This window comes from Neophocaena asiaeorientalis, unplaced genomic scaffold (genome assembly GCF_003031525.2).
Source record: "Neophocaena asiaeorientalis asiaeorientalis breed wild unplaced genomic scaffold, Neophocaena_asiaeorientalis_V1.1 scaffold108, whole genome shotgun sequence".
In the NCBI taxonomy this organism is placed as follows: domain Eukaryota; kingdom Metazoa; phylum Chordata; class Mammalia; order Artiodactyla; family Phocoenidae; genus Neophocaena; species Neophocaena asiaeorientalis.
Genome location: NW_020173770.1, coordinates 4409896 through 4423589, shown reverse-complemented (window position 1 = coordinate 4423589; position 13694 = coordinate 4409896). Strand labels below are relative to the sequence as shown.

Genomic DNA, 13694 nt, shown 5'->3' with positions numbered 1-13694 from the left:
AAAAAAAAAAAAATCACCTCCAAATGAAGAACTGATATGGGGAAACAATTTTCTCCAATCCCATGGTCGTAAAATCCCTTTATAATAAGTGTATTTCATGACCTCAGAGAGATCCTCAAACTTCAAATGGGGGTGAGTTTTAATTATGTGTATTTTGCACTGATTTTCAAGAGAGCAAGTGTTTCTTGAGAGGGGTTAGCCTTTCCAGATACATCGAATTTCTGTCAATTCCTACCACATCTGAAACTTGGGAACTTTTCACTGAAAAGTGCAGTTGATTTTAGTTTCCCGAATCACATTTTCAGATAGAGGCCTCCTCAAAAATAAATCCAAATTCCCTGTAACATGAGCTAGGAATTCTCGAGGAGGGTCTGCCTAACCCTATGCAATTCTTCCGGGATGGGTTCAGACTGGACTTTACTCCAGAACGTTCCCTGCCCACCACCCCTTCCAACCTTTGCTCCTTGTTCACAATGAATTATTGGTCATTTTTTTCAAAGATGTGAGATGCTATTATGGTGATGTTTAAAATTTTCTCCTTATCTTTTAGAGGCACAACTGAAGTACTTATAGATGATGTTATGATACCCAGGATTGTGTAAATAGATGAGATTAGGTGCCCCTGTGGTGAGCCCCATGGCACCCCAAAATGTCCCCTATCAGCCCTGAGCTTCCAGTCTGTAATCACCAGTTTACTTGCCTGGGATCCCTAGCACAATATAAGGGCCTAGAAATCGAGGTTCCTGCCTTTTGTGTCTGTGGCCCCGCTCGGCACCTTGGAATCTGGCACACGGGTACCCAGAAAATACAAGCTGAGTAAATGAGTGGTTTTGCTATAATTGGTCACCCAGCCCTGTTTCCTGAGTTGGAGGCAGGGCCTGTGTCCTCTCAGCTTTCCTGAGAGAAGGTTGAACTTGGGTGGAGGCCATCCAGCTATGATCCCCGTCCAGACAGCTGTGCAGCAGGGAGGTATGCGATGAATGTTTCCTGAATTGAATTATACGGAATCGAATGAGCCAATTATCCACACTTCTGAGGAAGTGGAACGGCAGTGCTTTCACCTTGAACGTGGTGATTTGCTCTACTTGTACATGTAGAATGCCCGGCCTCAGCCGAATGTAAATTATCCACACCCCTGGTGAGCCAGCAAGCGGTAACCCTCGTTCGCTTATTTTCTCGGCCCGCAGTCTCCAGGGCGCTCTACGCACTGCCCTCCACTGTCCCTTGGCAGCCAGGCAGCACACTCTTTGCTTGAGAGCCGTCTGCCAGTCTGGATGAAACAAAACCCAAACAGCCCCAAGCTCTGAATCTTAGTATCAGCATGAAAACTATGGCACCAACTCCCTTCAGATATACCAGATATCTAGATCTGTATATATCTCTTCAGATATATAGAGTGTGGAAGTGCTCTTTTGTGGCTGTTGAAGTAGAGCCCTTAAAGAATCTTACTAGAGGAAAAGCAAAGTGAAATCCTAAACAGAAGAGAATCTTCGACATCAGGTCTACAAGACCGCTGAGGTGAGCGGGTGAAGCTGTGGTGTGATCCGCCCCCCGGTGTGCTAGCGCAGGGTCCTTCTTAAGGGATTCCAAGTGCCTAGTAATTACACTAAAATAAAATGAGAGTTTATATACCGTTTCTTTTTTAACAAGAAGCTCCCCCCTGTTTTTTACAGACAGTAAGCCCCTTAATTTGGCAAACTACAATAGCTCAGATGCTACGCCATCTTCTTAAAAGTGAAGAATTCTTAAAAGAAAACTCAGATCATGTTACTGTCCTGCCTAAAACCCTCCAATGATGGTTCCCTGCCCTGGAGACAAATCCATGTTCCTACCGCGGCGTGGACTTTGCGTGCTCCGGCCCCTCCTTTCTCTCCAGTGGCATCAGTACCATTTCCCTCCAGCCCCACCCCGTTCCGATCCAGCCCCACCAGCCACTGGCTTCCCGTCAGCGATGCTTTCCCTCCTCATGGTGTCCCCCCTGCCCAAGCCCATGTCCTTCCATCTCTGCAGGCTCTCCAGCCCTCTCTTCCTGTTGGTCTTGGCTTAAACGTCATCTCCACGGAGAGGTCTCCCCCAAACCACTAATTAATGTCGGGTCCCCCAAGCCCACGTGTCTCCTTTCTATCTTCTTCCTTTTCTTCCTTCATAGCACTTCTTCCAACCTGCAGTTTTTGATTTACTGTTTTTCCAGACTGTCTTCCCCACAAGAACGCAAGTTCCATGAGGGCAAGAAAAGGGTCTGTCCTGTTCGTGGCTGAAATAACCCCGACATCTATCAAAGCAGGTGGCTCGTTTCAGGAGCTGAGTTACCGTGGGTTTCCGATCCAGCTGCATCCCCTCAAGAGATGGCTCTTTGACTCTAACTCTCACAGTAAGAGAAAATTTTCCGCAAAAAATAAAAGGGAGCTCTGAGAGTAGTTTTTGAATGTCAATACTGCCTTTTTTTTTCCTACTCTAGGAAATGACATTTACCATTATAGCAAATATTCTTTTCCCAAAGTGCTCAAATTATTCACGTTTTTCTTACTTCCATAAATGTGGCATACTTAGTCCTCAACCCCTTGAAGACCAAATGCTCCAAGATGCTCATCGATGGATGGACTCAACTGAGTTCAATCTCCCACACGAATCCCCAGATATTGCTTTTGCCAAGGAGTAATTTCCAAGACAGGCCTTAATGTTAATGATCCAAAGACGTAAAACACATTCACACACACGTAAAGACTTGCAGTAATTAATGATACAAACTGTAAGGACACCCCCGCCAACTATTCCCATAACACGCAACTGAAGTCATGCCACCCATGTTTAAAAGAATTCTCCTCCATCCTCGTAGTTTTAGGCCTTTGGGTCCAATTCGTCAACGATAGCTGTTGGTGAAATGTCAGGGTTAGGATTCTGGAATGTTTTGATAAAGAATAAACAAGGGGTATTAAGGGATGCATTTCTCTCCTTTAAACCATCTGCAATACATGGTTCTTTTCGATTCTGGGAGACTTTCGTATCGTGAAAGCAGTCCCTGATTCATCTCTTTGCAAGTCCCCTTTGGGGCTGAGACTTAAATCACATTTTAACATTTGCCACTCATGTCTGAATCAGCAGTGGGGAGGAAGTTGGGAGGAAGGTTCGGGTGTGGGCCAGTTGAAAATGAGCCGCTCACACAGACACCACGGGCACTTACATGGCACTAGAAGCGCTTTCCAGCAACTATAAGCAGGAATTCTGAAAAAACAAAAAAGCCTTTAACTCTTCAATGGTTCCAAGGTCCCTGTAAGCTAAATAATAATAATAACACCTCCATATATTTGTGGAGTGATTTACAATTTACAAAGACACGTGATCTCATTTAATCCACTCTCCCACTCTCGTGGGGACTCTATGAGGTAAGAGAATGACCACGTCGAGATAATACTGGAGATTAAAAGCAGCCTGGAAATTCTAAAATGGGTGATGGATGACTGAGATGGCCGGAACAGCTTGACCTCCTCCTTACTGTGGGCTTTTGTGATTAATTCACCCACTTGCTTAGGAAGTTTCTTTCCATCTGAGAAAATTAAAAACACCACCCTCTGGACAGGAATGTGGGATCATAAATGAGAACCAAATAGAAAAGATTTACGTGAAAGCACAAGCTCAGCAAAAGAGGAAACTCAGAAATCGCTAATAAGGTATAAATCAAGGAAAGGCTATTAGCAAACCCTTGGTCAGAAGAAAGAAGCTTTTTAAATGATTTGCTGAGCTCTTAACAATACCATTTCTACCTATGATTTTCAAATATCTCCAGGGTAATTTGGCTTGCAATCCTTAAACGCTGTCATGAAGACTTTCCAATTTGAAGGGATTTACACAAAACTACAGAGAGTACCAGAAAGCAATGCCTTGCTATTGTGCCTCGAGAATTGTAGGACTCTTAGGGCTGTAGGGTCTTCCGCATCTGTGCATTCTCCACAACAAGAAACACAGGGGTCAAAGGATTTGTTTAAAGTGTGAACAAACTAGTGAAAGAATAGGTGGATGAATGAATGGATGGATGGATGGAATGATGAAAAGATGGACAAATGGATGGATGTGTGGATGGATGGATGGATTTAGGATTCTGGAATGTTTTGATAAAGAATAAACAAGGGGTATTAAGGGATGCATTTCTCTCCTTTAAACCATCTGCAATACATGGTTCTTTTCGATTCTGGGAGACTTTCGTATCGTGAAAGCAGTCCCTGATTCATCTCTTTGCAAGTCCCCTTTGGGGCTGAGACTTAAATCACATTTTAACATTTGCCACTCATGTCTGAATCAGCAGTGGGGAGGAAGTTGGGAGGAAGGTTCGGGTGTGGGCCAGTTGAAAATGAGCCGCTCACACAGACACCACGGGCACTTACATGGCACTAGAAGCGCTTTCCAGCAACTATAAGCAGGAATTCTGAAAAAACAAAAAAGCCTTTAACTCTTCAATGGTTCCAAGGTCCCTGTAAGCTAAATAATAATAATAACACCTCCATATATTTGTGGAGTGATTTACAATTTACAAAGACACGTGATCTCATTTAATCCACTCTCCCACTCTCGTGGGGACTCTATGAGGTAAGAGAATGACCACGTCGAGATAATACTGGAGATTAAAAGCAGCCTGGAAATTCTAAAATGGGTGATGGATGACTGAGATGGCCGGAACAGCTTGACCTCCTCCTTACTGTGGGCTTTTGTGATTAATTCACCCACTTGCTTAGGAAGTTTCTTTCCATCTGAGAAAATTAAAAACACCACCCTCTGGACAGGAATGTGGGATCATAAATGAGAACCAAATAGAAAAGATTTACGTGAAAGCACAAGCTCAGCAAAAGAGGAAACTCAGAAATCGCTAATAAGGTATAAATCAAGGAAAGGCTATTAGCAAACCCTTGGTCAGAAGAAAGAAGCTTTTTAAATGATTTGCTGAGCTCTTAACAATACCATTTCTACCTATGATTTTCAAATATCTCCAGGGTAATTTGGCTTGCAATCCTTAAACGCTGTCATGAAGACTTTCCAATTTGAAGGGATTTACACAAAACTACAGAGAGTACCAGAAAGCAATGCCTTGCTATTGTGCCTCGAGAATTGTAGGACTCTTAGGGCTGTAGGGTCTTCCGCATCTGTGCATTCTCCACAACAAGAAACACAGGGGTCAAAGGATTTGTTTAAAGTGTGAACAAACTAGTGAAAGAATAGGTGGATGAATGAATGGATGGATGGATGGAATGATGAAAAGATGGACAAATGGATGGATGTGTGGATGGATGGATGGATGGATGGAAGGAAGGAAGGACAGAAGGAAGGAAGGAAGGAAGGAAAAATAAAGACTGATCACTCATTTTACTGATAAAAACGTAAGAGCCAGAGGGGTTACTAATTTGCTTGTTTTACCAAAAACAACTAGTGTCAGAATTGAGGCTACCAGGCCTCTTCAGTCCCAGTGCAGTATCCCCAACCTAGATTTTCCTCTTTTCCTTTCGTCTCTTTTATCAAGAGTTGTGGAACATTAACAGTATAAACAGTCCAATCTTAGTCTTTGAGAACCACTTTTGGAGGCACATAGGCTGGTATGTTTGTGCCTACTTAATAATCAGGGAGATTAAGCACAGACTGCATTTTCCGTGGCTACTCGGAGCTCATCAAGAATGAGAAAGCATGAAGACCACTCGGTTTCACGTCACCTTCCTGCCAAATTCCTCCCCAGAGATTCTGGACCCTATCTGGGCTGGTGGAATGTTGGAAACAGAAGACACCCACAGGCCCTGGCCCAACCTCACCCCCTAGGAAGGGATTCTTTGCCCCAAATACCCAACAAGCAGCTATTCTGCCCCTGCCCGGGGTGTTTAAATGACAAGGGGCACACCACTTCTGGCAGCAGCCTGCCTCCCTTTGGGGAAGCTCCCCTCATTGAGTTTTGCAACATTTCACTTCCTGTTGGTGTTGGGCCTAAGATACTTTCACTTCCTGCTCAGGTTCTAGGCTTCTGTCATCACAGACTCAGAGAGCAAGTTCCTCTACTAGGTCTTGGTGAGTCCCTGGAGTTGTGCTTAAGACAGAACCTCGAGCAAAAACAATGCACACCTGAAGGCTTCGTGCTGACGGTGGTGATGGACCGGAGAAGCAGTGCCTTGCTGGGAAAAGACGCCTTATCGACCAGCTCCCGTGAAATGACATGATGTGAGCCATGAAGTTCTGCCCTACAGGCCATTCAAGAGGAGGCCCACGAGGCTATTGGTTGTAAAAGCATAACCACGTTCTGTAACAATCCATCCCTCTTCCGGCACTTTTAATCCTCTTTAAGCAGGTGCCCCGCCCCCCGCGTACACCACGACCTCGCAGAGGCCAGCCTTCAGGCTGCCCGTCCGCACTTCCTTCTTGTTCCCAGTGCTACCTTTCAGCAAACTCAGAGAGCAGACTTGGCCTAGGAAGTGCCGTAAAGATAAAAGCACTGGGAAGGTCTCAAGGTATAAAAAAGAAGCCGGCATCATGACAAGTGTGTTTTCCTTCACTAGTGAAAATCTTCCTATGTTAGCACACCATTCTAGTTTGGGAGGGGCCCGCAGAGGTGTAGGGACACATCATAATCTGTAATCACTCCAAGTTGCATCTATTTCTACCTCCTCTGAATGCTGCAGTAATGAAACTGTCTTCCTTTTTTCCTGGGTGAATCAAGTCTAGCGTTCCAGAAAGGCATGAAATGAGGAAGAATGACATAATTTACTGAAAAGGAAAAGTCCCATCATTTAAAACTTTAAGATCTGAGAAGGGGATGTGGTATTAGAGGCGGGGACCCTACAAATCCCCAAGCTACTGACACATTTCAGCTCCACCCCAGGGCCAACCCAGAGGGAAGACGCACGTCCCCGCACGGGACCCGTCTAACCGTGCCCACTTTGCCCCGTGGCTTTACCACGCCCAGACGGAGCTGTAGGTGCGAATCAAAACCACGTGCTGGGATTGTAGGGTAATTCGCTATCTCTGAACAGAGGCAGGATCCGTGCCCACCACTTCTCAGGGAGGCGCTCAGGCCTCACGCCCTGTGCTCTGCAATCTGGGTGCTTCTCTCAGGGAAGCACGGTCCACGGAATTTCTTTCGGGAAGCTTCCATGGGCGCTCTGGCTAGAAAACCAGGGAGCTCTTTGCCCAGCTGTTTCCCAATACATATTTCAAGCTGCATCCCGACTCGCAGAGCAGCTGGAAGCATCAGTACTTGCCCGGTTGAGGGGTTCATGATGCAGCCTCCTTTGTCGGCAGCCGTTCTGCAGCTACAGCCCCTCTCCAGGGTGTCATGGTTCATCCCGAAATTGTGTCCCAGCTCATGGGCCAGGGTCACAGCCGCGCCAAGGGGACTGTCTGAATGGTCCTCAAAGAAAATACAAGAGCACAATGTATAGTTCACATCTTTTTGGCCTCTTTCCCAGCCACCTCCCTCCCCTCAGCCCTGGCCCCCAGATATTTATCTTTTATAAACATTTAATGGAGTCCAATCTCCTAAAAGGAACCAAAATAGAGCCCCATTATATAGTTCAAACTTAGAAAAAGATTTGATCTATTTTATTCAACTAGTTTGGGGCCCCGTCTGCCGAGGAACGCATTCCTTATGAATACACGTAGGATTCCTTGTGTCTTTACATGAAATAATCAAGGCAATCATTTCCCTCTCGCTTCCTACAATCTCTCACAAGACACCATTCTACTGAATGAAGCAAAAAGTTGTCCTGTATCATAGGAAGAAGCAGCTCGTTCCTTCACGGGCAATGAAAGTACCGTTTTCTCCCTGATTCGTTAGGGGAAGCACACTTTGAACAGTCTAAATAAGATCTGAGCAACTGTTACTGAGTATGCCTCTTGCTGTCTACTTGGTGGAGAAGGGTCCTTGGAAAATTCATAAGAATTCACCATAAAAGCTAACAACATCGAGTAATCTGTTTGAAGACTCATTGGATTAAGGTTGTAATCCAGTTGTGCCTTACTCTTGCTGGCCCTTTGTTTTGTCAGGTAGACTTTGGAAATGGATGGAGGCATCCTGACTCTCTGACGTTTGTTCTTGGGAGTCCACTCAACCTTTTGCTTGGTTTTGGAAGGCGGGTTCCCCACCCAGCAAGCACTGCTTGGCCACCCCTAACTTAGTGGAGTGCATGCATGGCTCGGCTAAAGAGATATTAGAAATTAATTTTTAAAATATCATTACTCAACTTTAACAAACTAAAATTAGTTGATTAGCAGAAACGGTGCCCATGATTGGTGTTTCTACAAGAGCCTGCACACCACAGAGTAATGAAGGTAACATTGAATCCTGCTTTGTGCCGCCCAGGAAGGAGATAAGAGGCTACCCAAGAGGCTTCCAGGAAACAGTGACACTGTGCTTTAGAGAACGCATTATTCCTGTACAGACAATCTTTGCGGGGCCTCTTGATATAGGTGTGTTCACATAAGGTTTTATAGGCTTGTTGGCGGTTAGAGCTGTAGCTACCTTTCTTACTGGCCCTCAGTCTAAGAAAAGGGTGGCATGTCAAGGAACCAAGTTATTCTTAGAATAGATGAAATTCCTAATAAACGACTTTGTTTAGATTTTAGTTTCCTGTTGTCGGAAGCTTCGCAAACGTGTTTCAGGAAATCGATTTTCTTCAATCTAAGAATGCTGAGGGCTGAAATTAGCACGCTTTGGCACAAAAATTCAAGGAATTCATCCTTAAAAGATGACTCCTCATCAGATTCTTTTGTATCACTGAATATCTTGGTTTTGTCTTGAATTGCCTAATTGTTTCACATTCTTTCACGCATAGGTGATTATACACAGAATGTCTCTTAAGAGACCCTGATAAACAGTTCATATTTCTAATAAGACAAAAACCTATTTCTTTATTTCTGGCGTTATCTCCAAACCAAGACTGTTTTAGTCCAGTTAGATACAAAGGCACGGCTTGAAGTGACTAAAATTAGTGATCTGTTCTATCTTGGAAAAATAGAGAAACAGTTCAGAGCTCAGATTTTCAGGGTGATTAGGATTCCTGCTTCCTCGCGACGTGATTTCCTTCCTCTTAGATTTGTGAGTCCTTGAAAGAGGCACGGTCGTCCGTAACACCCATGAATTCAACTTTAGAGACACAATAGGAGAAAGTCTAGACGCTTTAGATCTGGTCAAGATACTGATTTTGTTGATCTCATGAATGTTATAGAAACTAAAGGAGCTGTGGACTTTCAGCCTATGTGATGCTTCTCTTCTATGTGGAGTAAACAAACAGTGAGCCTAAGGATGGTCTTTACTGCTGGCCGGCCCATCAAACATTTCTTATTGATTAACTTTGGTTGACTTGATTCCTATTGCAGTACATACATCTGCTTCTATTTCCCCACATTCAGTTTTATCTTTTTTTTTCTTTAAATAGGCTTCCCTGTCTCCTTTTAAAGAAGGAATCTTGACCAAATGCTTGCATGGAAACAGAATAAAGGACGTGAACTTTAAAAAGTTGCTTAATACCATCAGATCGGTTATAAGAACCTCTGAACACTCCACAGCTGCAGAACCTGCCACACTTATAAGGAATTCAGTTTCAGCTCTAAAAAATATTTACGCCAATTTTAAGTGGCAAAGTCAGTAGCGATGGACCATGGAACCATGAAACAGAAAATGATTCCCTCTTAAAACTTTATGGGCTGCTCTGTAAAAAGACCGTTGGGATCTGACTTGAAATGAACCTGGCATCAACAAAACCCAAACTTTCCAGTGACTTCCATGGTGGAGATCACTGGAAGGCTTCCAGGTTCAAAGGAAACCAGAGGGTAGCCCGTTGAAGCCAGAAGTCCACTGGGTGGGTGCCATCCCTCCAAACAGCCTCCTCAGCCTACACGTTTAGTGACTGTTTATGTTAATTACCAGCGCCACCCAGAGAAGAGGAAAATATTCATTGTGGATATTCACTAAGAAGATTAGGCTGCTGGGCAGCGCGTGGAGAGCAAATAAAAGTCAGCAGGACGTTCCTCCTTCAGCCCTTTAATGCAATGGAATATTCACAAATGTTCTGTTTGAAAAACGTGGAGGAATTCATGGTTTCTTGGAAGGGCAAGCTTCTGTTTGTTTAACAGAGATGGTGGAATCGTCTCCGAGGACACTCCCTATCTGAGGGCTGGTGCAGAGGGGACACTCTGTTTTCCCATCAGGGACAGTGACAGCATGGGGTGAAAACCTCTCCTTTAGTTACCTGATGAAGGGGAACCTGTCAAAGTCACCTCCCTCTTAAATTCATAAGAAACAAGTCCCCAAGAGTCTCCCCATTCTATTTCCTTTTGCAGACATATATAATATGACAAAGTGATCCTTGTAAAGCAGTAAACCTAGGTCTCTGCCTTCCAAGAATAAGGTTAGTATAAAGACAGATTGGACACTGGCTAGGAGGTATGTCAAGCATTTGCAGTGGTAAATAGTTAAAAACCTCAGACTTTTGGCGATCGTGCCTGGAGGGAGAACAATCAGAAAGCCATTCTAACGGCAATATTTGGTGAGATCACAGCCCATCCCAGAAGCTGAGCGATGGGGGGAACCCCAGTGACCTGGCTCATCCCAGTGCTGGGAGGAATTCCTGGATGGAGGCGGGTGGATCAAAATCCCACTTGAAACTTTCTCTCCGCAAAAGGTGTAGACTGGCTTTCACTGGGCTGTTTTTACACACTCAGCCTTCCTGTGTGCGGCTTGATGTGTTTTATAAACAGTCCCTAGAGTACTGTCGGGTATGGGAGATCAGAAGCAGAGCTAGAAAAAGGGTAGAATTATATCTAAGAAGCATTAAAGCAAAGGACCTAATTCTCCAACGTCTGGTGAGAGCAGAGATTTCCTGGGAAATCATCAAGAGAATTAGGTCTGGACTTCGCCGCCGGACTCTTGTGCTCCTGGCTTACCATGACGACTCCCCCGGACTGCTCTGCTGTACACATGCTCATGATGGGCGCCATGCCGATGGTGGTCCCCTGGAAATAAACTCCACTGGGGAGAAAAGAAAGGACTTTCTTAAGTCAGTATAAGGGCATTTTCTAATACTTGAAATTCTGTGGGACGTTCCTACATTCCAACAGGGAAACTGCACAAGCACACGTGAAGACGAAAATAGCTGCACGAGGGCATGTTTACAGGTGATTTTCATCTTTGGTTCTTCTAAAATTTATCTTCCGGTTCACCATCGTCTCCTAATCCTTTCAGATTTTCGTTTTCAAGACCCGGGACAACAGCTAGTCACGACTTATATATTTATAAGTTGTATCCTGCTATTTTCTAATGAACTGGGCGGGGAGCTGTTCCTTTTAAACCATGTCTGCTGACATTAGGGCTGAAAAGAGTCACAGAGAATCACTGTTAACAAATGAAAGGCATTCGATGCTTTACTGGATTACCTGTTGCAGCTGAATTTTGCTTTCCTGGGTAACATTACAATTAGGCCAGAAACCCAAACTCCTCCCAAATATTCTGCTAATATAGCTTGCAAAAGTGAGATTGGCAGAAAAATGATTGACCCTCTGGAGTCAGTGTAGAAGTCAGCACCCACAAAGCCTTGGCATCCCAGGAGGAAGCTTCCGGAAGGGGAGCTCATGGCTTAGGCGTGGCTTTTCCCCTATATGGAATCTTAATCAGTGAGTAATGACATCAAGGCCTCTTTAATGCAATGCTAGTAATTCCAACCTCATGCATTAAAAATTAAAAACTGTATTTGCTGAATCTCCTTTAAGGGAAAAAAATGACTTACCCATGTTATCTTGGCCGTGTACATATATAGATATTACACAAATTATTTGAAAAGTTATATATTTAGCAGTGCTCAGTTGGATGAAATGGGATAAGTATATACAAAATATAACCTCACCTATGTATGTATGTATGTATCCAATCATCCATCTATCCATCCAGCCAACCAGCCATCCTATTACACACATATGTACAGTAGTAGAGATTGCAGCTTTTATAGTTACATCTATATAGACCGTTTTAACAGATACAATTATACCTATATATATATATATATATATATATATATAAATAAGGTTATATAAGAGGCTAATTTACTTCCAGATGTTCAAGTTGGACAGACTCCATTTGGGGGAAAAAAATCAAAACAAAACACTCTGACTCTATTTTTAGTAGTTCAGGCTTAATCAATGCATAAAATATGAGGCAACCACAAATATCCAGGGTGGGAAAAAAAAAAACAGCCCCATGAAATGGCCAAAGTAAATCATCAGGGAATGCCAACAGCCTCAGTTCAGATGAAGGCCTTTGCAAAAGTGAGGTTAGGGTAGGACTGCTTTTCAGCTTCCCATAAATGTCCAGTAAACTAGATCCAATTTGTCAAAGAAAAGTGTCTCAATTCAGTGATGTGAGCTACATGAGAACATAATAATGGCATAAACTGTTTAAGAATCTTAATAAAAAGCTGTTCAGTTTAGGAAAAACCTACTCCATACCAACTTAGATTATGACATTTTTTGTTTAACTATAAAGGTGTCTGTAACATGTTACCAAGGTATTATACTATATCATAGGTGTGCTTTCCCTCATTTTATTATCTTCACGACCCTCATCACGCTCTGAAATGTCTTTGTTTGTTATTGCCTTCTCCCAGTAAACTGGAGACTCCCAAAAGTGGGGAGGTTTACAATGTTGGTCACCATTATGTTCAAAGCCCCAAAAACATGTTTTGTTCCTCGTTCGTGCTCAATACACATTGATTGAACAACAGAACACAAGGTTAATCTGCGACACTGCTGGTATTCTCTGATCTAGAAAACCAAGAGTAACGGCAAAACAGGAGGAATAAAGATTTTCTTTCTCCAGGCAGCTGACAATGATCACCCTAATGTACTGCCTTCAGATCTTGCATAAATATTGTTCACTAATAATGACAGAACATGAGCTCTTAAAAAATATACTACTCAGGACAACTTTATATCAAGACTAAGCCTAGAGGGAGGGATAAATTGGGAGTTAGGGATTGACATATACACACCACTATATTTAAAATAGAGAACCAACAAGGACCTACTGCACAGCACAGGGAACTCTGCTCAATATTCTGTAATAACTTAAATGGGAAAAGAATTCAAAAAAGAATAGATACACGTATATGTATAACTGCATCGCTTTGCTGTACACCTGACACTAACACAACATTGTTAATCAACTATACTCCAATATAAAATAAAAATTGAAAAAAAAAAGAAATGAAACGGTCAATAAACAAATCAATAAAAACATGAGAGAAAAACATGAAAAAAGAAATTTGTGAATATCAAAATGTTATTTCGATCGTCTTTATGACACATATAATCTGTAAATTAAATTTGAGAAGTCATAATAAAAACCTTCATGGATTAATAGTATTAAAAAAAAAATGACTTGGGACTTCCCTGGCGGTCCAGTGGTTAAGACTCCACGCTTCCACTGCAGGGGGCACGGGTTCAATGCCTGGCCGGGGATTGAACTAAGATCCCGCATGCTGTGCAGTGCCGCCAAAAAAGAGAGAAAAAAAAGACTAAGCCTAGAAACAGTTGCATAGAGGAAATGTCCGGGTGTTAGACGAAGGAAATAAGGCATCAGTCAGAGGGATAGTTTTCCCAGGGAATGCAAAGAAAGACTTTTCCAACAGCCCCCAATTTCAATCGAGATGGCCTCTCCCCTCCCCCCCACCCCGCCCCGG

At 43.3% G+C, this 13694-nt stretch overlaps 1 protein-coding gene across 1 annotated transcript in view; it reads right to left on the bottom strand.

Annotated features, from left to right (window-relative positions):
* ADAM12 (ADAM metallopeptidase domain 12) overlaps positions 1-13694 on the bottom strand; it is a 317443-nt gene that overhangs the window by 77167 nt on the left and 226582 nt on the right. Inside the window, exons 9-10 of the mRNA XM_024751588.1 lie at positions 10909-10993; positions 7227-7375 (exon numbers count right to left, since the gene is read on the bottom strand). Of these exons, the coding sequence (XP_024607356.1) occupies positions 7227-7375; positions 10909-10993 (234 nt within the window). The remainder of the gene's footprint in view (positions 1-7226; positions 7376-10908; positions 10994-13694) is intronic.